The 26,360-nt window shown below is 37.1% G+C and overlaps 1 protein-coding gene and 1 long non-coding RNA gene across 4 annotated transcripts; one reads left to right on the forward strand and one right to left on the reverse strand.

Moving 5' to 3' along the window:
• Positions 1 to 1,281: 1,281 nt before the first annotated feature.
• LOC128922524 (uncharacterized) lies at positions 1,282 to 13,198 on the forward strand. Its single transcript, XR_008471742.1, has 2 exons — positions 1,282 to 7,439; positions 7,502 to 13,198. It is a non-coding gene; the product is annotated as an uncharacterized LOC128922524 (long non-coding RNA).
• LOC105219729 (ejaculatory bulb-specific protein 3) lies at positions 12,982 to 14,630 on the reverse strand. Of its 3 annotated transcripts, none has more exons than XM_011196027.3 (2): positions 14,342 to 14,630; positions 12,982 to 13,522 (listed from the first exon to the last, which is right to left on the reverse strand). In XM_011196027.3, the coding sequence occupies exon 2, from the start codon at positions 13,506 to 13,508 to the stop codon at positions 13,125 to 13,127; it is 384 nt and encodes a 127-aa protein (XP_011194329.1). In that variant the 5' UTR covers positions 13,509 to 13,522; positions 14,342 to 14,630; the 3' UTR covers positions 12,982 to 13,124. The 3 variants fall into 3 exon arrangements, with proteins under 3 accessions (XP_011194329.1, XP_028901113.1, XP_028901112.1); XM_029045280.2 differs by having other exon boundaries at positions 14,285 to 14,395; XM_029045279.2 differs by having other exon boundaries at positions 14,264 to 14,380.
• Between the last annotated feature and the right edge of the window lie 11,730 nt (positions 14,631 to 26,360).

The raw sequence follows: 26,360 nt of genomic DNA on the forward strand, positions 1-26,360 counted from the left end.
GTGAGGAAAGTTTTTGATTGTCATTCACTTGGGAGTGGCCAGAAACGACTCTTCTCCACATGATTTAAGCAGCTCACGACTTCCGGTTTTAGACCAAGTATCCTCTGGGTACAACAAACAGCCGTTTGGAGGCGAGTTAAAGTGAGAAGGCGAACCCGCTTCTGCGGTTGTGCGTTTGGGTCCCACCACATAAAAACGAAGTACCAATGAAAAATCGAAGAAGAAAGCCTCGGAAGAGACACCCCCCTTTTGATGACGACCCCTGCAAACGTTTTAAGGATAATGATTTAAGGGCATGCACCTGGAATGTCCGGACCCTTAATTGGGAAGGTGCCTCTGCCCAGCTGGTTGATGTCCTCATACGACTAAAGGCTGATATCACCGCCATCCAAGAAGAGCGGCCATATACAGGAGCGTAAATTTGGTGTTGGATTTGTGGTGGGAGAGAGACTCCGTCGCCGAGTCCTGGCATTCACCCCGGTGGATGAACGTCTACCCGCAATTCGCATAAAAGCGATTTCAACGCTAGGGTGGGTAAAGAATGTGTCTTTGGCACAACAGTCGGAAAATTCAGCCTCCATGACGAAACTTCGCCAAACGGCCTGAGGCTGATCGACTTCCCTGGGGCCCGAAATATGGTTGTCTGTAGTACCAGATTCCAGCACAAGAAAATTCATCTAGCAACATGGCTGTACCCTGATCGATACACGCGCAATCAAATCGATCACGTTGTGATAGACGGAAGACATGTCTAAGATACGCACCCGCCTCTGTGCCGCAAAGAACGCCCATCAACAAACACAAGGAAAGTTCGACTCTACTCGACTTGCACTCCTGCTCTCTGAGAGCACTCATCAGCATCTCGGTATAAGGGAACTGCGGAACGGCATCCCAAAATGCACTGCGTACCGCTGCAGCCGAAACAATTGGATTTCGGCAACGACAAAAAAACAAGCTGGTACGATGAGCAATGCCGTCTGGCAGCGGAGAGAAAACAGACTGCCTACCTCGCACCGTTGCAAACGACCACAACACGTGCCGGATGGGATAGATACCGAGAGCTGAAGAGGGAAGCGAGACGCATCTGCAGACAAAATAAAAAGAGCCCGAAATGCGTGAGAACGAAGAGCTTGAGAAGCTGTTAGACAGAGGTAATGCTCGAAAATTTTGTGAAAAAATGAATCGACTTAATGAAGGTTTCAAGACCGGAGCATCCTCATGTAGAGATCAAGGTGGTAATCTGGAAACCGATGTCCATGGCATACTGGGATTATGGAGGGAAAACTTCTCCGACCTGCTGAATGGCAGTGAAAGTACAACACCAGGAGATGGCGAACCCGATTCCCCTATCGATGACGATGGAACAGATGTTCCATTACCCGACCATGAAGAAATTCGAATAGCAATTACCCGCCTAAAGAACAACAAAGCGGCGGGGCCGATAGATTACCGGTCAAACTATTCAAATACGGCGGCGAAGAACTGATAAGGTGCATGCATCAGCTTCTTTGCAGAATATGGTCGGAAGAAAGCATGCCTCACGATTGGAATCTCTGTGTGCTCTGCCCAATCCATAAAAAGGGAGATCCCACAATCTGCGCCAATTACCGTGGGATAAGCCTCTTAAATATCGCATACAAGGTTCTATCGAGCGTACTATGCGAAAGACTAAAGCCCACCGTCAACAAACTGATTGGACCTTATCAGTGTGGCTTTAGACCTGGAAAATCGACAACTGACCAGATATTCACCATGCGCCAAATTTTGGAGAGACCCGTGAAAATAGGATCGACACACACCATCTATTTGTCGACTTTAAAGCTGCTTTCGACAGCACGGAATGGAGCTGCCTTTATGCCGCGATGTCTGAATTTGGTATCCCCGCCAAACTAATACGGCTGTGCAAGTTGACGCTGAGCAACACTAAAAGCTCGGTCATGATTGGGAAGGACCTCTCCGAGCCGTTCGATACCAAACGAGGTTTCAGACAAGGTGACTGACTATCGTGCGACTTCTTTAATTTGATGCTGGAAAAAATAATACGAGCTGCAGAGCTAAATAGAGAAGGTACAATCTTCTATAAGAGTGTACAGCTGCTGGCAGCAACAACCGCGCCGTTTGTTCTGCTTTTTCCCGCATGGATAAGGAGGCGAAGCGAATGGGTCTGGAGGTGAATGAGGACAAGACGAAATATCTCCTGTCATCAAGCAAACAGTCGGCGCATTCGCGTCTTGGCTCCCACGTCACTGTTGACAGTCATAACTTTGAATTCGTAGATAATTTCGTATACCTGGGAACCAGTATCAACAACACCAACAATGTCGGCCTCGAAATCCAGCGCAAAATCACTCTTCCCAACAGGTGCTACTTTGGACTCAATAGGCAATTGAAAATTAAAGTCTTCTCTCGGCGAACCAAAATCAAACTCTACAAGTCGCTTACCATTCCCGTCCTGGGGCAGAAGCTTGGACGATGTCAACATCAGATGAGACTAGGAGTTTTCGAGAGGAAAATTTTGCGCAAGATTTATGGTCCTCAGAACATTGGCTAAGGCGAATACCGCAGACGATGGAACGATAAGACGATGACCTAGCCAGCGTAGCCGCTGTCTTTTTATTCGCTGAACTATGTCAATGTCGTCGTATAAATCGTACGGCTTATCGTTCCATCGTCTGCGGTATTCGCCGTAGCCAATGTTTAGAGGACCATAAATCTTGCGCTGAACCTTTCTCTCGAAAACCCCAAGAGTCGTCTCATCTGATGTTGTCATCGTCCGAGCTTCAGCGCCATACATCAGGACAGGAATAATAAGCGACTTATAGATTTTGATTTTGGTTCGTCGAGAGAGGACTGTACTTTTCAATTGCCTACAAAGTCCGAAGTAGCACCTGTTGGCTAGAGTGATTCTGCGTTGGATTTCGATGATGACATTGTTGGTGTTGTTAATGCTGGTTCCCAAGTAGACGAAACTATCTACAACTTGAAAGTTATTACTGTCAACAGTGACGTGGGAGCCAAGATGCGAGTGCGCTGTCTGTTTGTTTGATGACAGGAGATATTTCGTCTTGCCCTCATTCACAACCAGACCCATACGCGACGCTCTCTTATCAAGTATGGAAAAAGCAGAACAAACGGCGCGGTTGTTGCTTCCGATGAGATCAATATCATCGGCGTACACCAGCAGCTGTACCTGACGGAGCTTTTGGTATTGCTCAACGTCAGTTTACATAGCCGTATTAGTTTTGAGGGGATACCAAATTCAGACATCGCGGCATAGAGGGAGCGTGTTTTCACACAACACGCTTGACAGGACTTTATGTGCGATATTGAGGAGATTTATACCACGGTAGTTGGCGCAGATTGTGGGGTTTCCCTATTAATGGATTAAGCAGAGCACACTGAGATTTCAATCGTCAGACATGCTTTCTTGAGGACATATTCTGCAAAGAAGCTGATGCATGCACACTATCAGTTCTTCACCGCCGTATTTGAATAGCTCGACCCCCGTCGCTTTGTTGGTCTTCAAGCGGGCAATTGCTATTCGAATTTCTTCATGGTCGGGTAATGGAGCATCTATTCCATCGTCATCGTTTGGGGAATCGGGTTCGCTATCTCCTGGCGTTGTACTTTCACTGCCATTCAGCAGGTCGGAGAAGTTTTCCCTCCATAACCGCCAGTATGCTCTGGACATCCGTTACCAGATTACCTCCTCGGTCCTTACATGATAATGCTACGGTCTTGAAACCTTCTGTAAATCGCCACATCTTTTCATAAATTTTTTAAGCATTACCCATGGCGGCCAGCTTTTCATACTCACTCATTTCGGCCTCTTTCTTTTTTATTTCTGCAAATGCGCCTCGCTTCCCTTTTCAGTTCTCGATATCTATCCCACCCCAAACGTGTTGTGGTCGATCGCAACGGTGCGACGTATGCAGTCTGTTTTCTCTCAACTGCGGAACGACAATTTTCATCGTACCAATTGGTTTTTTTGGCGTTGCCGGAAACCAATTGTTTAGGCTTCAGCGGTATGCAATGAGCTTAAGATGCCGTTCCACAGATCCCTTATATCGAGAAGCTGATGAGTGCTCTCAGAGAGCAGGAGTGCAAGTCGAGTATTTTTTGGCTATCTGTTGTAATTGCAGCTTTTCGACGTCTAATCTTCCTTGTATTGGCGGGGGTTCTTTGCTGCTCCTAGATAATGGTCCGAGTCAATATTTGGTCCATGGATACATGTCTTCCGTCTATTACAACGTGATCGATTTGATTGCGCGTGTTTCGATCAGGGGACAGCCACGTAGCTGATGAATTTTCTTGTGTTGGAATCTGATACTACAGACAACCATATTTCGGGTCCCAGCGAAGTCGATTAGCCCCTGGCCGTTTGGCGATGTTTCATCATGGAGGTTGAATTTTCCGACTGTTGTGCCAAAGGCACCTTCTTTACCCACCCGGTCGTTAAAATCATAGAAAGCATCTTTGGTCACATCGTTCTTCTCTTCCGTTGGGGCGTGGGCGCAAATCAGCGATATGTTGAAGAACCTCGCATTGATGCGGATTGTGGCAAGACGTTCATCCACCGGGGTGAATGCCAGGACTCTGCGACGGAGTCTCTCTCCCACCACAAATCCACCACCAAATTTGCGCGCCCTTAATTTTGCCGCTCTAGTAGATGTCACAAGGACCCACCTTCTTCCGGCCTTGTCCCGTCCATCGCACTTCTTGGATGGCGGTGATGCTAGCCTTTAGTTGTATGAGGATATCAACCAGCTGGCCAGAGGCTCCTTCCCAATTAAGGGTCCGGACATTCCAGGTGCATGCCCTCAATTCGTGATCCTTAAAACGTTTGCAGAGGTCGTCATGTGGGTTTTCTCATCTGAGGCTCTGTTTGGTCCAGCATTGGGGAGGTTTTTTTATGCAACCGCAGAAGCGGACTTCTCACATTAGCTCGCCTTCAAATGGATAGCAGTTGGCTACCCAGAGGATACTTGTCTAAAACATGAAGTCGTGAGCTGCTTGAACCATTAGGAGAAGAATCGTTCCTGGCCTCTCCCAAGTGAATGGCAATCAGAAACTTTGCTCACTTGCGACTGCAATTACAAATGCTAAGCGGCTTAGAAAATACTAAGGGAATCATTGGGATCATGAAGAATTACAATATCATCTTAAAAACGTGGCTTCAAAAATGCTGGTTATTATATTTTATAATTTTATTTCGAAGCTAAATTATACACAAGTTTAGGTTAGGTTGGTTTGGTAAGCCTGCAGGTCACGCATATACCAGTTATGGTCCTTTGCGATACCAGAATGGAGCGCCTTCACATGTTCCCTGGGTAGTAGTCATCGTTTAGGATGCCTGCGCCTGACGTGAATTTTAATAGTTTATGAGGTTTCACTAACGATATCTCCTCTAAGTTATCGTATTGTGGGGCCCCTAAGTACCTAAAACTCTGTCTCGCTAACGTAGGACAAACGCACAAGAGATGCTCCACTGTTTCCTTGGTGCCCCGCTCTTGACATTTTCTGCATTCCTCTCGATCTGACAGCCCCATCTTATAGGCATGTGCCGCTACTAGGCTGTGACCGGCACACTATCGAGCTCCAGTAGGAACCTTGTATATTTTTGATCTACCGCTTTGCACATAACCTATGTAGTTTTACACCCCGGTATATCCTTCCAGCGAAATATGAGTTTTCTTGCCTTGCAAATGTCTATGTCGTCGTACAACTGTACACCACTCTTGGCAATCCCGTCCACGATTTCGATTCCCTCGATGCCTCTATGGCCTGGCACCTATTAGAAGTGTAGCCTCATATTCCTGGCGATCCTCTCCACCGCTGCCCTGCTGCCCAAGACACTTTTGGCCAATATTCGACACGAGGTTACTGCCTTGATTGCTGATTAGCTGTCTACGTAGATGTTAATTTTAGAGTATTGGGCTTGTGCATTGGCCTTTTGCCTTCCCTTTTCCCAACCATACTTTTCCTTGTTTACCGTGAACTCTCTTTCCTAGTTGTAAGTACATAAGTTTGAGTTGGTTAAAATATTTTTTTTTAATTAACTTAAAGATATGAGATTTTAAAATCCACTTTCTTTACATATTTGAAACAAAAATTAATTGAAAATGAATAGAGCAACTTGTTCCAATGCGTCTTTTACCATGATATTGTCATATCATTCTTGGCAAACGTAATGCTTTCTGATACATCAACAGTTTTTTATGGTTGTGGCTTTAACTTTATGCCCAGCTTTAAGGAATTATAAAGCTTTAAGAACATTTATCGATATTGACAACTCTGATGTCAAATTCGCTGTATCGATTTTTAGTAGCATGCGTTGTAATATTGTTCTTCTATAAAAAAAAAATTAACAAGTAAAGAAGGGGTAAGTTCGGGTGTCACCGAACATTTTATACTCTCGCAATTTATTTATTTAAGGGGAAGTTATGACCCGATTTAACTAATTTTTTGGCACGGAGACATATTATTATAAGAAATATATTCCCTCTGAATTTCTTCAAAATATCTGAGAGACTTAACTATATTTTCGGTAAAAAATTTGTTAGAAGCACTGAGGTCCTCATATTCGATATATAGGGCCAAGAAAACTTATGGACCGATTTCGACGATATGTAGAAGGGCGATGCCACTCAAATGCAGTATTTTTGCAATGTTTTGTTCCGATATCTTCACTAGTGCTTACTTTATATATTGTAAATACAACGGTTCAGATCGACTTCAAAGTTCTGGTATATGGGACGAAGGCGCGGTTGTGAACTGATTTGGACTATTTTCCCAACATATCATTGAGAGGGGAGGAAGATATTATAAACCGAATTTCACTGAAATTGGTCGAGTAGTTTCGGAGATATGGTTTTTGATCCATAAGTGAGCGGAATCACGACCATTTAAAATTGTGTATACCATTTTGAGTGCAGCTCTTCTGTACCATCTTTATAATGAAATTTAAGGAAATAATGAAGTTTAAGGTTAAGGTGGTTTTTCTTACTGAATTAATACTACGTTCGGACCGACATTGAAAACATGTTTTCATTGAAAAAATGGGTTTTCGTTCGAAAACTTGTGTTTTCATCCATGCAAAATCTGTCAAACGAAATCACAGTTTTCGCTGAAAACTTACATTCTACTTATTATAATCGATGTCTGCTCCAGTTTAGTTCTTTTAGTTTTGCCAAATTGTCAGTATTTGTTTACATTAAAAAAAAATGGAGAAAAACAAAAGTACAAAAAAAGAAATTCCTAGGATGAGAGGGAGGTAGCGCTCCTAATTGAATTGTGGCAAAATAAGTGTGTACTCTTCGCAGGCCCAGAAAAAATAGCAACATTTTAGAAGAAATGGCAATGGAGTTGCAGCAACAAGGTGTTCTATTCACAGCGATCGAAATTGAAACTAAGGTGCATAATCTGTCGTAAAAATTTAGGTAAGTAATCAAATTTGAAAAAAAATAGAGTATTTTTAATACATAAATATCATGTTTTACAGGAAGGAGAAAACATCAGTCGGTTCAACTGGCGGTTCCCCCTCGCAGTGGCATGTATACCAGAAAATTAGCTCCGTACTATCCCCATATGTTAGCTACAAATGCAAATTTCGGTGGAAACGGTCGCGACACCTTCATTTGTTGCTGAATATCCATTGTCATCACCGGTTTGCATACCTTCGCCCTCAGAGATCATGATGTCGCCAACCGAGCCTTCATCATTCACCATGTCATCATCAGAGCCGAGTGAATCTGTAAATAGAAAAATAAATCATTTTCAGAGCATAATGTTAAAAAAAATTTAAAAACAGCTTGAAAAAGCAAATCAGGATTTCAATGAAAATATATTAAAACAAGTAAGGAAAGGCTAAGTTCGGGTGCAACCGAACATTTTATACTCTCGCAATTTATTGAAGAATCTTACAAGCATACAAAATTTACCCATAAATTCGGCATAACTATATGAGGGCTGAGGTAATTCTTTCATTTTCACCAGCAGGGTACACTATATCCAAGGCTATACGCTCACTTAATTTTGCAAACATATCTCACATATTAACCAATACATATATGTGGAATAAAGCCCACCGTATTTTTGAAAAATCTATAATTAGGTATCTGGGAGCTAGGAGATGTTATGACCCAATTTTAATAATTTTTTTAACAGAACACTATTAGAAGAAAACAATTTCCTCTGAATTACATTAAATTATCTAAGAGATTTACCCAAATATTCGGTTAAAATTTACCCTTAGGCGCTGAGTTCAACATGTTCGATATCTGGGGCCTTGGAAAGTTATTGTCAGTTTTCGATAATTTTTTCACAAGTGAAGTCAGAGATTATATGTACTATTTGTGTAAAGTTTTATTTCATTGGTTCCTTATGTATACATGATAAAGTGAAGGATTGAATGTTAAATTGAGTTATATGGGAAGTAGGTTGTGAACCGATTTCGCCCATATTCCACCCGTGTCATCAGGGTGTCAAGAAAGTGTTATATATCAAATTTCATTAAAATCTGTCGAGTAGTTCCTGAGATATGGTTTTTGACCCATCAGTGGGCGATGCCACGCCAATTTTTCATTTTGTAAAAAAATCTAAGTGAAGATTTCTTCTGCTATTTCTTCTGTAAAATTTAGTGTATCTGACGTTTTTCGTTAGTGAGTTAACCCACTTTTAGTAATTTTCAACCTAACATTTGTATGGGAGGTGGGCGTTGTTATTGTCCGATTTCTACTATTTTCATGGTGTGTGGTGGGGTACGTAAGAGAACCGACTGCGGTTTATATAGATTTAAATATAGGGCCACGCCTACTTACCCAAAAAAACTAGTGCGATCCCTTATTCCAAATTTTACTTTTATAACTTTATTTATGGCTTAGTTATGACACTTTATGTGTTTTTGGTTTTCGCCATTTTGTGGGCGTGGCAATGGTCCGATTTCGAAGGCAACCCTCTCACTGCTCCAAGGAACAGGTGTTCCAAGTTTCATTAAGATATCTTAATTTTTACTCAAGTTACAGCTTGCACAGACGGACGGACAGAAAAATTAATTGAAAACGACAATAAAAAATACAAATGATGGAAGAGAATGTAAAAAACGCAAAAGAAATGAACAAATTACTGCTTGAATTTATCAGCAAATAAAAAATAAATGAATAATTTTTCTTTTTGGAGAAATAATAAAGTATAAAAAAATTATTTTACTTACCTAAATATGTAGAAAGTGCTGCCCGTATCGTTTCACCATTAATTGGGTCGTCAGATTCATATGAAACATGACTCGGATTTTGGCGTCTAGCCTACAACTCTTCCAAAGCGCGCAACCATTTAGCGTTGAGAGTATCGTTGTTTTCATTTAGAAAGTTGTGAAGGACACAACGGGCTTTTATTTTTAAATTGACATTCCTGCGAGAGTTGTCAATTCCTTTTCCAATCGTCGAAAGCGGGCCTTGAGGTGACCAAAAGCATTTTCGACAACTCTACGTGCTTTCGAAAGAGCGTAATTGAATTACTTCTCACGATGAATTTAATTTACGCTAAATCGAAAAGTCGAATCCCCAATAATAAATACAGGCACATTTACGCCTGAAATTTCTCGAGACATCTCTTATCATCATACTCTTAGTAAAGGACAATTCTCAATTTCTCGCTTAAGTGACGACGTCTTATAAATTTGAGACTCATTACATCGCCCGGGTCTTCCGACGTTTATGTAAGTAAAACGGTATCTGAAAATACATTGCACACATTACATATATACTTCTATGTATTATATAATGCGTTTCCATATTTTACTTTGCATCAACTAATGCCATTAAAACGGTGGAATACCACCCTTTGTAATTGTAATAATCCACATCTTGTTCAAATGATGGGTGAACCTCAATGTCGCATCCGTCTGTAAACAATTATTAGGTCAACGTTGTAAATTTAAGAATTTATAACTAATATTTACCAATTGCTCCTAAGCATTCTGGGAATCTCAGTACCTCTAAATCATTCACCAATTCTGTTATACTTTCTCTATTTAGTGGAAACATCTCCAGATTTCAGTGCAGAATTCCAACAAAATTTTACAAACCGTAGATTTTCCTACACCGAACATATTAGCGATACTACGATACTCTGCAGATGAGCCTAAAGCAAATATTGCTATATCCACTCTTTTCGCGAGCGTAATAGCTTTTCGGTAGTTCGTATCCATTTTTTGTAGAAGCCTACACAAAATTTTGTCCAACATGATTTAATCGGCGTCCCAAGTTCCTTTATTATACCTAATAGGATTAAACGTTGTTTGTTCAACTCTTCTATATTTTTTGCAATGTGCTGGGTAGTAATCTCCATCAATTCTCTTGAAGAATCATCGTTGCGCAAGGTATTTATATGGCTTTTCAAACCCAATACCTTCATTATTAAAATTTTCTTGTCGTGATTCTATAAAACACGATCATTAATAATAATTATAAGCAAATATTAAAAATTCTAAAACTTACCATTTTCGTTGCTCAAAATGTAAATATACAAATAAATTTGTGAATTGTCAGTGAAAACACATCGAAAACACAAAATGTCGGTCAGAACGACTTTGATTCCACAATCCAGAAATTGTGCTTTCAAGAGGTTTTCAATGTCAATCCGAACGTAGTTTAAGGTATTTTTAGTAGTTTTCAACATAACCTTTGTATGGGAGGTGTTTATAATCCGATTATAATCGTATAAGGTATTACATATTATAAAGTTCTGCACCGATATCTTCACTATTGCTTACTTTATATATTGTAAAGTAAACGATTCAGATTGTCTTCAAAGTTCTGGTATATAGGAAATAGGCGTGGTTGTGAAGCGATTTGGCCTATTTTCACAACATGTCATTGGGATGTAAGGAAACTATTACAAACCAAGTTTCATTGAAATCGGTCGAGTAGTTCCTGAGATATTTTCCATTTTGTAAAAAAATCTGAGTGCAGCTTTCATCTGCCATTTCTTATGTGAAATTAATGTTTCTGGCGTTTTTCGTTAGTGAGTTAACCCATTTTTAGTAGTTTTCAACATAACCTTTGTATGGGAGGTGGGCGTGGTTACAATCTGATTTCCTCCATTTTTGGACTGTATAAGGTATTACATAAAAAAACGACTCTTGAAAGTCTCCTTGATATAGCTTTAGTAGTTTACGAGATGTGTACCAAAAACTTAGTAAGCGACGGGGCCTCGCCCATTTTCCCAAAAAATTACATCCACATATGCCCCTTCATATTGCGCTCCTTCATACCAAATTTTACTTCCATAGCTTAATTTATGACTTAATTATATCTCTTTATATGTTTTCGGTTATTGCCATTTGTGGGCGTGGAAATGGCCCGTTTACGCCCATTTTCGCCCATTTTCGAACTAAACTTCCTTATGGTACCAAGAAATACGTCTTCCAAGTTTCATCAATATATCTCAATTTTTACTCAAGTTACAGCTTGACGGACGGACGGACAGACAGAAATCCGGATTTCAAATCTACTCGTCACCCTGATATATCTAACTCGTTTGGTTTTAGGTTTTACAACCAATCGTTATGTGAACAAAACTATAATACTATCTTCAGCAACTTTTTTGCGAGAGTATAAAAATAAAATTATGGTTTGATCAAAATGTTTACTAACAGGGGTTGGATTTGTTTATTTAATTGGGAAGTGATGCTGCTTTATCCAAGTACAAAATGATATTAATATTTCGATTTTGAAATCGCATTTTCCTTCTTAACTACTGAAGCCCTACAGTCATGATTGTTAGATTTAAAATCCTCTGGAACTTTATTCAAATCATGCTGTTTAAATAATCGAGGACATACTAATTTAGCTCGACCCAAAGCAGCTCATTTTTCCCAGTCATGTTTAAACAAAATAATATTGTGAGCATTTGCTTGCGTAACTTACTGGCAACGTATTTTTCGATCTTAAGAGGGAGTTTTTTATTAATTAATGCATAAAAAATATTCCACTTTGGGCTGCATTGCAAATGTCTTCCGGTATGTAGTCGCGCAGCAGTGATGGCATCATTGCCTTGAATTGCTCCACATTCATGGGGCTTACATCTGAAGCTTGGATCTTGTACCCGTCAACTTAACTCCACGAAATTATTTACTAAAATAAGAAATAAATCAAAACATTTGATATTGTCAAACTATTCTTTTATAGATAAAAGGCTAAAGTTAGGAATATCTTGAGGTTTAAGACTCTGAGATTTGTCAGGCAATAAAACTATAAAACACAAGCTATAGTGGAAGCTCATACATACAGTCAATCTAAATAAATCAATCGGTTTATCCATAAAAGTTTTAAATTGTATTTAATTTAACCAAAACCTTTTACATTTGTTATATGGTTAAATTTTCGTTTAAAATATTGCAAGAATAAATAACATCCAATGTTTTGGTTTGAATTTGAAATTATCTCATCGTTGAATGCCCCTTGGTTTTTTATTAATATTAGTATATCTAAGACACATTATTCTATATTATGGGTAAACAAAATAAGCTGCACTTTGGGTAAGCTCCAGATTTTATACTAGTTTGAAGCTTTACGAATTCCGTCATTCTGCTATTCCGCATCAACTTCTACAAGTGCTATTTGGGTAAAGGGATTTACATCACACACTTAACTTCGTAAAGACGACTGCTCCTCTTGCTTTGTATAATGCATTTGAAAGAGTTGTTATTTATTTTATCCCAATCGGAAAACTTTCCAAACAGGAGTCAAAGCGCTTATACTTTCTCCATTTTCATTTTCTTACGACGCAATCTGGTACAAATCCGAAGACGAAAATTCAGTTAGCAAATTTCAGATCGATACCACATAATTCCAACATTTTTCTTTTAATTTCGGTTTGGGGAAAGTTTCCATTCTTGTCCAGTTTTAATAACGTTTTGGTTTATTCACATGCTAAGCAAATTAACTTTTGTCATGATCAATAATTATACATACAAACATATATCCCCCGCAATAATATTTATTTATTTAAATATACGTCAGCTCTTACATGAATACATGTGTGTACAAAAATGTGCTTATTTACAAATATGTACTGACAAAACTATATACAGTATGCATTAGTCATATGTTATGAAATGTTATTTAAATTGTGATTCCTTGCTTCTCCGCTTCTTTCTTATATTTTGCTGCATATATACCCTCAGGGTCATACTTAGCTTGAAGTTGTTTCCACTCATCGGGTTTGTTATCAATGACATAACGTATAACTTTGTCAGTATTTAGTTTCTGTTTTTCACTACATTTGCTACATTCGGTTTTTAATGCATCCGGAAGCGTCTTCTTTAACTCCCGTCCCTCTGGTGTACACTTGCCCGTCTCAATCAGACATTTGAAATAATTGTTGAATAAACGATCAGACTTTAATATCTCATCAACGTCAATGTTATCATATTTAGTGGTGTATTTATCTTCGGCAATGGCGAGAGAAACTAAAGATAAAAAGCTAGCAAGTATGAGGAGTTTCATTTTATACTCAATACCTGTAATGAACAAAGAAAAATAAATTAGATGAATAGACAAATTTTTTTTAATTTAATGTACAGATCGTAAAACAAAAAAATATGAAAACTTATTCCCAAGTAAATGTGAAAAACGATTATGTCTTTTCTTAATTTAAATAAAGAAAATTGGAATTCGATAGTTGTATAACTTTGAACAAAATGTACATTTTCATAATGTTGGAAATATAAATTATAAAAACTTATTTACTTATTTTCAGAATTGAGAAAAATCAATAACAATAATGACATATCTAATAATTTCTGATCCGTATGTTAAGACGACATTATTGAGATTCTTAACAAAACGATATGTGAACACTATTGTTATATTTTATACGTATGTATATACTTAAATATTATATTTTCACATACATCTGCCAATGAAGTGCAAATATAACACAATAACAATACTGTACGTTATAGTATATGTGTATGTATATAAATCAATATATTTATAGTCACATACATATTAATTTGTTATGTTTTGTATGTTTAAGATGCAGCTGTCTAGTTTGTAACTGTCGCTAATAGTACGAAGGTTGAACATTGTAATTATATTGACGGCAATCAAGTGGAAACATAATACAGATTTATATAATAATATGCATGCCTTATATATATAATATATATAATCATATGCCGGATAAGTAATTTTCACATTATTCAATTTATTACATGATGAAAATAGTTTTTAAATAATTGATCAAACGCGATAATTACTTTTCTTAAACTATTTCCAACCTTGAATCCAATATGATTTCAATATGCAATAAAAAATATAATTTGAGTTTAACTTACAACGATATTAGAAATAAAACAAAAGATTTAAGCAACGAACGCGCACCGTGTTGTATCGAAAACTTACAGCAACTGCAAAAGCTGTCGAAACTAAGTCGCTTTTATAGCTTACACGAACGTAGCAATCAATACTCACTATTAGTTTCATGGGCTAATTACCTTGCTAAATGCTCTTATGTACATACATATATATTCAATTGAAAAAGCACATACACATATATCCCTTCAATTTCATAAGATATAGGTAGCTATTAACATAGTAAAAAAGTTTAGGTCACTGATGAGTAGTTTTCGACTAAGTTGTCTGACATAATTTTCTCCTAGTTATATCGAAAACTCACATGTTCACCTTTAAATTATTAACTACTTACTATATATTTTAGTTTTCTATACCTTGACTATACGACGCACAGATATTTGTAAGTAAACATATTGTCGTATAAATACATGTAGTTATATCGGGTGGTAAACATAGTGGTTTTTCTCAATACATCAATTTTGCACACGATTATATGAAACTATAACTAAACTTAATAAATATTATGAATATAAGTATACTACAAATAAATAATATTACAGACATGTTGTATAACGTTGCTGCATACATTTATGGTGTACCTTACTGTTGATGTTTTAGCATGTTTTCTTTTTATGGAAAAGCTATTAAAGGATTTTAAGATTTTCATATCGCTATCGCTATTATATGCTTTTAATTATACCATTAGAAAATAGTGTTATTTGAAAGAATAAAGTACTTACTTACCATGGAAATGTACTTACTTTCATACTTATTTAAGATTAGGGTAAAACAAGATAATTTAATATTAAATTAGTGTGTTAAAATTATATATATCAGACATGTGTTGGAATTCGCGCGATTTCACTTTTATACCAAAAATACAAATGACACGAATTAATTTGAGGCGTGATGAAATTAACTCGATTTTACTATGGATAAATCTGCTTAAACAGCTGATAGTCAAACAACTGACATTTTTTTACCATTGTAACTAGTTAATGTAATGCAAACTAACGAACAATTTGTTTTGATTATTTTACCATACAAATAAATTAAGTATGCTCTGCGTGTATATTGCGGAGTGTCTGCCTACTGCATAAGGTGGTGCGGCTTTTTGCGTTTAAGTCTTTCTTTCCATTCGCTTTGAGCGACAAGAGCAGGGGCTTCGGTGTTAACATGGTGAGTAAGTCTTTCCATGTGAGATTTCGCATATTTGTGGATTGATGCGGCAACTGAGTCAATTCTGAGATTGCGTTCAAGATCTTTGCTGCGAATATACCATGGTGCATTGACGGCGCATTTTAGAATTTTGTTTTGAAATCGCTAAATTTGTGCGACAGTGCTGGGACTTGAGCAGCCCCAAAGTTGAATACCATAAGTCCAAACTGGTTTGAGTATTTGCATGTAAATAAGAACATTGTTAAATGTGGATAGAGCAGAGTTTCTGCCCAATAGCCAATACATATTTCTGAATTTTATTTCTAATTCTTCTTTTTTTCTTTTTAACATGTGCTCTCCATCTAAGTTTTGTATCTACTGTCATACCTAGGTATTTCGCAGTATTGTGATATGATATTTGTACACCGTTTATGTACAGTGGCAAGTGACATATCCTAATGTTGCGTTGGAGACTTTTGCCTTTATTCAGCAAAAGCAAGTCTTTCTATTGTCGCATTTATATAATTGTCATTTATATCGTTTATATCATTTAACAAAATAAAAGAAATATATTACATTAAAAATAGAAGTGTGATTTTTATGTTTAAAAAACGAATGTTTAATGAACGAATATCATTAAACAATTTAATAAAAAATAGCATTAAAAACGTTACTGGCGCAGTCGGTTTAGCTCGGGCGATAATGGAAAATGCAAAAATTTCTGCTCTCGGTAATTTTCATAAAAAAAATCTTATTTTTAAACGTACAAAACACACAAAACTTTGAATATTACAAATTCAAAGCAATAAGTGACTTACTTGCACACAAGATTGTTATGAATGTTCTTTGGCAACTCGTAAGGCTGAAGAAAAGTACGGGGACTCCTTTCCACGTGTCTAAAAAAGAATGAGTATTGAAACATGCAGCATCATAAAACCATAAATTGAAAAAAAAAACAAAAAAATATAAAAAAAAACAAGTAAGGAAAGGCTAAGTTCGGGTGCAACCGAACATTTTATACTCTCGCAATTTATTGAAGAAATTTAACCAATACATATGTATATGCGGAATAAAGCTCACCGTATTTTTGAAAAACCTATAATTAGGTATATGGGGGGTAGAAGAAGATACTTTTGAAAAACCTACAATGAGGTATATGGAAATGTTATGACCCGATTTTAATAATTTTTGGAACAGAGACACACTATTAGAAGAAAACAATTTCCTCTGAATTAAATTGAGATATCTGAGAGATTTACCCATATTTTCGGTTAAAATTTATCCTTAGGCGCTGAGTTCAACATGTTCGATATCTGGGGCCTTGAAAAGTTATGGTCCGTTTTCGACAATTTTTTCACAAGTGAAGCCAGAGATGATATGCACTAATTGTGTAAAGTTTTATTCCGTTATCTTCATTGGTTCCTTATGTTTACATTATAAAGTGAAGGAATAAGATGGATTTCAAAATTTAGTTATAAGGAAAGTAGTAGTGGTTGTGAACCGATTTCGCCTATTTTTTGTCTGTGTTATCAGGGTTTCAAGAAAATATTATATACCAAATTTCATTCGAATCGGTCAAGTTGTTCCTGAGATATGGTTTTAGACCCATAAGTGGGCGAAGCCACGCCCATTTTCCATTTTGTAAAAAAAATCTGAGTGCAGCTTCCATCTGCCATTTCTTATGTGAAATTTAGTGTTTCTGACGTTTTTCGTTAGTGAGTTAACTCACTTTTAGTAATTTTCAACCTAACTTTTGTATGGGAGGTGGGCGTGGTTATTATCCGATTTCAACTGTTTTCAAGGTGTGTGGTGGGGTATGTAAGAGAACCGACTGCAGAAAGTTTAGTTTATATAGCTTTATTAGTTTGCGAGTTAAATACAAATAACCGATTTGTGGGCGGGGCCACGCCCACTTCCCCAAAAAAATTACATCCAAATATGCCCCCTCCTAGTGCGATCCTTTATTCCAAATTTAAGAAACTTTATGTGTTTTTAGTTTTCGCGATTTTGTGGGCGTGGCAATGGTTCGAACTTGATCTTCTTATTGTGCCAAGGAATATTTGTGCCAAGTTTCGTCAAGATATCTTAATTTTTACTCAAGTTACATCTTGCACAGATAGACAGACGGACAGACGGACGGACGGACAGACATCCGGATTTCAAATCTACTCGTCACCCTGATCACTTTGGTATATATGACTCTATATCTAACTCTTTTAGTTTTAGGTGTTACAAACAACCGTTATGTGAACAAAACTATAATACTCTCTTAGCAACTTTTGTTGCGAGAGTATAAAAAAAATATAAAATACAAAAAAATATATTAAGAAAAAAAAATTTCAACATCGATAGTGTTTGAAGAACGAAGTTAATAACGTAAAGGTGAAACGTGAAGATGTTTAAAGAACGTAGTTAATAACGTAAAAGTGGAACGTGAAGATGCAGAAATAGAAAAATTATCGTAAAGAACAAAACGGATAGTATAACGACAAGAACGTAAAAGTGGAACGTCGAAGTGAAAGAGTGCATAAATAACGTAAATGAGAAACTTGAAAAGTGAAGAAAAATAAAAATATCGTAAAGAACAAAACGAACAGTTTAACAACAAGAACGTAAAAATGGAACGTCGAAGAAAAAAAAAGAACAATTATCGTAACAAACAAAACGTACAAAGTTACGATGGAACAGTGGAACAAAAATATCACAATACGTTAAAAATAAATAAAATAAAATAAAATAAAATAAGATAAAATAAAATAAAATAAAATAAAATAAAATAAAATAATATAAAATAAAATAAAGTAAAATAAAATAAAATAAAATAAAATAAAATAAAATAAAATAAAATAAAATAAAATAAAATAAAATAAAATAAAATAAAATAAAATAAAATAAAATAAAATAAAATAAAATAAGATAAAATAAAACATAAATAAATAATATATGATAAATTATTCAACAAAACTCTACTCCACAATCCCTAATAACGAAAAAGTTGAAAAGAAAGCGAATGAAGATTGTTGTACATTAAAAACGAAGGTGAATAAAAACAAAGCAGACAGTTTATGGAAGAAGAAGTAAACGAACTAAGCCAATCCATTTTGAAATCCATTAAAATTAAAGAGGTAAACAACAAAATGGAACGAGAAACCAGGGAAATGGCGATACAAAACATCAAACTCATTCAACCGTTCGAAATTACCTGGCACTCTTTATTCAAGGTGTCGATGCGATCATGCCACAGTCTCCAGTTATATCGGAAGAGACGAAAGTATTATATCTACACTGTGTCATAAAAACACTAAGAGGCGCTGCATTAGACGTGGTTAGACGAGAGCAACCACCAGATTATACAACGCTATGGCAGTTACTTAAGGATGAGTTCGGAGAACATACGGCAGTTTCCACACTAATTCTAGAAATAAGTAATATAAGATTTAAACATAATGTTAAATTACTATGTGAAGAGATTAACTTAGAAGTTTGTAGAATCAAAGACGTTATTTAATTAAAAAACGAATGTTTAATGAACGAATATCATTAAACAATTAAATAAAAAATAGCATTAAAAACGTTACTGGCATATATCTGATATTATAGTAAGTGAAATCCATATGTACTGATTTAGTTTCGTTTAATTTTATTCGGATGTCCATACATATATTTTGTTTAAGTGTTGTTGTAATTTGATAATTAATTCAGTCTGTGTTTTACCACCAGCCAAAACAGCAGTATCATCGGTAAATGTTGTTGTAGTACAATTGTCATCGTTAGGTAGAACACTCGTAAAAAGTAAGTAGATAATGGGACCTAACACGCTACCCTGAGGAACACCGGCTTTTATTTCCTTTAAGTCAGAGTACATATCTCCATGTTTAATTCGAAAAAAGTGGTCTGAAAGGTATGATTTTAAAATATTATAATAATTGTTGTTCCTTAATTTTGTTTAGGAGTCCGCCATGGCAAACTTTATCAAATGCTTTGGAAACGTCGAGAAACACGGCCGAACAAACTTTTCTTTCTTCAAAAGCATTTTCATTAACTCGAGTTATTCTATGCCCTTGGTCAATAGTGGAGTGATTTTTCCGAAATCCGAACTAATACACCGGTATCAGCTTCTCACTTCTACTATGTTGTTAAGACGAATAGCAAGCAATTTTTCCGAAAGATTTGAAAATATTGGCAGGAGAGATCATGTGCTGGCTTTCCAGGTTTATTGAGCATAATCACCTCTGCGATTTTCCAGTAAATAGAAACGTATTGTAGATGAAAAGTAGCATTCATTATATCAGTAATTTTACTTATAATATTTTGAGGTAGCTGTTTTCATATGTATGTTATTGGCGTTCAACCGTTTAGCCGGTTATAGCCGAATCGATGAGAGCGCGCCACTCTTCTCCAGGTCGCTCTCCATCTGGTCCCTCCAACGGAGTGGAGGCCTTCCCCTTCCTCGGCTTCCTCCGGCGGGTACTGCATCGAACACTTTCAGGGCTGGAGAGTTTTAGTCCATTCGGACAATATGACCTAGCCAGCGTAGCCGCTGTCTTTTTATTCGCTGAACTATGTCTATGTCGTCGTATAACTCGTACAGCTCATCGTTCCATCGTCTGCGGTATTCGCCGTTGCCAATGTTCTGAGAACCATAAATCTTGCGCAAAATTTTCCTCTCGAAAACTTCTAGTGTCGTCTCATCTGATGTTGACATCGTCCAAGCTTCTGCACCATAAAGCAGGACGGGAATAATAAGTCACTTGTAGAGTTTGATTTTGGTTCGTCGAGAGAGGACTTTACTGTTCAATTGCCTACTCAGTCCAAAGTAGCACCTGTTGGCAAGAGTTATTCTGCGCTGGATTTCGAGGCTGACATTGTTGGTGTTGTTGATACTGGTTCCCAGGTATACGAAATTATCTACGACTTCAAAGTTATGACTGTCAACAGTGACGTGGGAGCCAAGACGCGAGTGCGCCGACTGTTTGCTTGATGACAGGAGATATTTCGTCTTGTCCTCATTCACCTCCAGACCCATTCGCTTCGCCTCCTTATCCATGCGGGAAAAAGCAGAACAAACGGCGCGGTTGTTGCTTCCGATGATATCAATATCATCGGCGTACGCCAGGAGCTGTACACTCTTGTAGAAGATTGTACCTTCTCTATTTAGCTCTACAGCTCGTATTATTTTTTCCAACATCAAGTTAAGGAAGTCGCACGATAGTGAGTCACCTTGTCTGAAACCTCGTTTGGTATCGAACGGCTCGGAGACGTCCTTCCCAATCATGACGGATTTTTTTTTTTTTTGGTGTTGTTGTTGTTTTGTGTTGCTCAACGTCACCTTTACAGCCGTATTAGTTTTGCGGGGATACCAAATTCAGACATCGCAGCATAAAAGCAGCTCCTTTTCGTGGTGTCGAAAGCAGCTTTAAAATCGACAAAAAGGTGGTGTGTGTCGATCCTATTTTCACGGGTCCAAGATTTGGCGCATGGTGAATATCTGGTCCATGGTGGATTTTCCAGGTCTAAAGCCACACTGATAAGGTCAAATCAGTTTCGTGACGGTGGGCTTAAGTCTTTCACACAGTACGCTCGATAGAACCTTATAGGCGATATTTAGGAGGTTTATCCCACGGTTATTTCCACAGTTTGTGGGATCTCCCTTTTTATGGATTGGCAGAGCACACTAAGATTCCAATCGTTGTTCTTTAGGCGGGTAATTGCTATTCGAATTTCTTCATGGTCGGGTAATGGAATATCTATTCCATCGTCATCGATTGGGGAATCGGGTTTGCCGTCTCCTGGTGTTGTACTTTCACTGCCATTCAGCAAGTCGGAGAAGTGTTCCCTCCATAATCCCAGTATGCCTTGGACATCGGTTACCAGATTACCATCTTGGTCTCTACATGTGGATGCTCCGGTCTTGAAATCTTCGTTAAGTCGCTTCGTTTTTCGTAAAATTTTCGAGCATTACCTCTGTCTGCCGGCTTCTCAAGCTCTTCGTACTCACGCATTTCTTTTTTTGTTTGCAGATGCGTCTCGTTTCCCTCTTCAGCTCTCGGTATCTATCCCATCCCGCACGTGTTGTGGTTGTTTGCAACGTTGCGAGATAGGCAGTCTGTTTTCTCTCCACTGCGAGACGGCATTCCTCATCGTACCAGCTTGTTTTTTGTCGCCGCCGAAATCCCATTTTTTCGGCTGCAGCGGTACGCATTGAGTTTGAGATGCCGTTCCACAGTTCCCTTATACCGAGATGCTGATGAGTGCTCTCAGAGAGAAGGAGTGCAAGTCGAGTAGAGTATTTCGTGGCTGTCTGTTGCGATTGCAGCTGTTCGACGTCGAACCTTCCTTGTGTTTGTTGACGGGCGCTATTTCCTGTTCAGAGGCGGTTCCAAGTGCATGCCCTTATATCGTAGTCCTTTAAACGTTTGCAGTGGTCGTCATCAAAATTGGGGTCTCTCATCCGAGGCTGTTTTGTTCTTTTCATTGGGGGGTGTTTTTATGTGGTGGGTCCCAAACCCTACGCACAACCGCATAAGCGGTTTTCGCCTTCTCACTTTAGCTCGCCTCCAAACGGATGTCTGTTGGCTACCCAGAGGATACTTGGTCTAAGACTGGAAGTCGTGAGCTGCTTGAGCCACATGTAAAAGAATCGTTCTGGCCACTCCCAAGTGAATGACAGTCAGAAACTTTCCTCACTTACGTGAACTTCTACATATGACTCCATCCTCCATTGATTTCTGTTTGGTTGGTGTAATTATGAGGTTCCATTTCATCTTCATTGGTTGTATCATGTGGTTTAAAAACACTTTCAAGCTATTCAGAAAAAAACATTTGCTTTCTCTGTATCACTTTGGGCCCATGTATTATTTGTTTTTCTGATTGGATTATACTACATGACTGGTCGGTAAAAGTTTATTGTACACTTCCAGAGTGAATAATCTTTCCTAAGATCGTTTGATAAGCCTTTCAGATAATAGGTAAGTGATATATTTTTAAATGCCTTTATCTTATTGGACAGTTTTTTAGTTATTTTGTTAAGACAACCTTTGTCAGATGGAGATCTTGTTTGTTGCCACTTCCAGCGTAATCTTTTCTGCAAACATTTCTTTAATTTCTTTTGTATGCTAGTGGTCTGCTGTGACGTTTCTTTTAATCGGTGTACTACTCCAGGCTGAATATTGTATTGTGTTTGTCAATTTTAAAATTTCATTATCTAACTCCGAATTACAATTTATTTTGACGTGATTATCAACATCAGACAGCATTGCCAAGTATTCCTTAATAACAACACTTTCGTGAAGTGTTAAATATATAGGCGAATGATCAGAGATCATATCCATACCGTTTTCCATGCACATATAATTTTGTGAGATATGTTCGATGATAAAAAAATCAATAAGATCTGGTGTTTTAAGTAGATCTGTTGGTCAGTAAGTTGGTGTCCCCGTAGACATAGTACTGCAACCAGTCATTTGAAGAGCTTTTAATAATTCTCTGACTTTTGTGGTTATGAGTCTCGATCCCCAATGGGTATGTTTCGCATTAAAGTCACCGCCCATGATAAATCGGTTTTTGTGGCTACTGATCAGTTCTATGTATCGCATTTTATTTGATGTCTTGGAGGACTGTAAACCGCTGTAAGAGACAAGTTGTTGACACTATCTATCGTTATAGTTGTTGCTTGAAATTCATCTGCAGGTATGCAGTTTTCTTGGTGGTGTTTAATATTGCTTCTTATTATAATGGCAGCTCTTCCTCCTGAACAATTATTCGGATGTATTGCATGATATGTTTCAAAATTTCAAAATTTAATATGAGTTTATTTGCGGAAATGGGTTTCCGATATTAAGCATACGTAAATTTTTTCAATATTGAGTATTAGTTCTAGCTCATTTTGGAGTTTAATTAAGCCGTTTCATTCCATAGATAAATTTTTAGAAATTTAGTCATATTTATTTGCTTTTTTTATTGTTTTTTCGAGCTTATGAAGCCTCTTTTCAAGTGAAATGGTAAACTCATTCAGTTTTGTAAGCTTTTCTATAATTTGTTGAATAATTGGATAATTATCTTTCACAACTTGCGAATAACAAATCTCATTTGCTGTTGTAGTTTTATTTGTAGTAATTGATTGACGTGTTGTGTTGTTTGGAAGACTTTTTGCATTTTTGTCAGTCGAGTTTTTAGCAGGAGGGTTGTTTTTCTTTACTCCAGTTCTTTGGTCACGAATCTTTCGCAACTACGCTTCCTCTATTGTTGGCAGGGTGAGCCTCACCACAGTTGCAGCATTTTGGTTGATGTTGAGCAGGTTTTTGACACTCTATGGTCTTATGTTTTCCTGCACATTTCACACATCTTGCTTGCTTGGCACAGTAATTGTGAGTATGCTCATATGATTGGCGCAATTTACATTGCTGTATAAGCTTTGACTGCTTTATTGCCTCAATAACAAAAACAGAATGTAATATTGTTTTTATCTATACTAATATTATAAAGAGGAAAGGTTTGATTTTTTGTTTGTTTGTCTCGAATAGGCTCCGAAACTACTTTACCGAGTTGAAAAATTCTTCACCGTTGGAAAGCTATACTATCCCTGAGTGACATATGCCATATTTAGTTTAAAAAAAATAGGATTCCTTACCAAAACTTCGATAATGTAAAAAAATACCAAAAAACTTTCTTTAATCGCGAATGCTGCGATAAAGATAACAAAGTGATGTTCTACAATTTTGTAGAACTTATCATTATCGACATCATATCTCTATCTATTATAGTTTTGTCACAATAAGCGATTTCATATAATAAAAATAATTAAAATACCTCTACTTGAAAAGGTTCTTTATTTGTACGAGGGCTGCTATATATATTTCTGGCCTAGGCAACACTAAGTGTTGCCAGGTGCAATCTGACATTTCCATTGGAAAGTTTGACATTTTTTAGCATAACATCAATCAGAACGTTTTGTCATTTAATCGTGAATTGTTTTATTTACAGGGAATTAAAAAATTCATCTCGGCCAAAAAATGGAATTAACTCGTGAACATTTTCGTGCGATCATTTTTCACAACTTTCGACGTGGATTATCGCGACAAGAGTGCATCGATGAACTAAAATCTTTGTATGTCTATGAAGCGCCATCCTATAGCACTGTGAAAAACTGGTACAACGACTTCAATCGTGGCCGACGCTCGCTCAAAGACGAATTCCGTGAAGGTCGTCCAAAAACAGCCGTTGTGCCAGAAAACATCGATGCCGTACGTGAACTAATAATGCAAGACCGTCATGTAACATACCTTCAGATAGAGGCATGCCTATGCATTTCTCCCACCAGCATACATTCGATATTGCAAGAACACCTGGCCGTAAAAAAGGTTTGTTCTCGTTGGATCCCGCACAATTTGACAATCGCTCACAAAAAGGCTCAAAAAAAGTGCTTCTAAAATTGGTTTGAGCGCATGCAAAAGTGTATAAATCTTGATGGAGAATATTTTGAAAAACAAGAAAACCATTTTCGTTGATAAATATTCCTATTTTCATTATTAGGCCAGAAATATATATAGCAGCCCTCGTACCCTGTTGTTTCAAATTTTAAATTTTCGTTGTCTGAGGAAATCGAACTATTCCACGTCCACCTCCCATACAAAGGTTATGTTGAAAACTACTAAAAGTGCTTTAAAATTAAGTAAAAGCACCAGAAATCTTAAATTTCATGGTAAAGATGGTATAGAAGGACTGCAAACATTTTGGTATAAAAAATGGAAAATAGACCCCGCCTAATTATGGTTAAAAAACTATGTCTTAGGAACTACACGTCCATTTCATTGAAATTCGGTTTATAACATTTTCTTGGCATCGCAATACCAGCGCTCATAGGCCAAAAAACAAAAAAATCCATCTCACGTTTTTTTGGCAAAATGTATACCGATGTCCTCTAAAGTGTCCAAACTTCTTGTTAGCAATCCCGGTTTTCTTAAAAATCTAACGGTAATTTCTAAAAAAAAAGTTTTATGCGTGAACACCTATACATTTTCGAAGCACATCAGAACATTTTTGAAAATTTTTGCTGGAACAACGCACTTCGAATTGTTGAGGTAATTGTTCAGGTTAACGAATCAAGATTATTTTTATTATATTTTGAAGTTGAAGGTAATTATTTTAACTTGTGAAATTAATTAAGATTGACGTGATTCGGTTTTTTTTGAAATAAGAGTTATATATCAATTATTTTTTTGACAATCGAATATTAAATTTGTTTACATAAAGTTTTAATTGTGTTTACAGTTTCCGTTGAATATGGGGGACGCTCCAACTATGACCATGAGAAGTATTTTGGCGGATCATCGCATTATAAGTGCAATTAATGTGCTATGTGAGCTATAGGACCTAGTAGTCCAATGTGGCCAAATTTTATTATATATTTAAAATATTTAGTGAAAACGGAAAGTGTTTATGACCACGCCTTCATACAAGTCGAACCATTGTGCAATAGTAGTGTGAAAAAAGCTTGTCAACCATCAATACTTTCCTTACAACATAATTTTGTAAGGGCCCAATACCCAACATTTATTACGGTTAATAATTATTATATACTTAACGATTAATATAAATAATAACTATTTAAATCTCCGTTAGCGATAGCGTATCAACTAGAAATCAAGAAGTTTGGTCTACACCAAACGGATTTTTTAAATGTTGCCACTCTTGTAGGGCTCGTAAAATTATTCGATTTACCTGTAAACCGATTATTCGAATATCCGGTTTGTAACCGTTCGTACGAATATTAATCGGTTAGTACTATTCGATTAGTCGCAATGTTTGAAACTATTCAAATAGTCGTTCTACTGCAGTTATTTG

This window comes from Zeugodacus cucurbitae, chromosome 6 (genome assembly GCF_028554725.1).
Source record: "Zeugodacus cucurbitae isolate PBARC_wt_2022May chromosome 6, idZeuCucr1.2, whole genome shotgun sequence".
In the NCBI taxonomy this organism is placed as follows: domain Eukaryota; kingdom Metazoa; phylum Arthropoda; class Insecta; order Diptera; family Tephritidae; genus Zeugodacus; species Zeugodacus cucurbitae.

Excerpts from the sequence above, each read along its gene's own strand:
- LOC105219729 (XM_011196027.3), bottom strand. The coding sequence starts at position 13,508 with ATGAAACTCCTCATACTTGCTAGCTTTTTATCTTTAGTTTCTCTCGCC.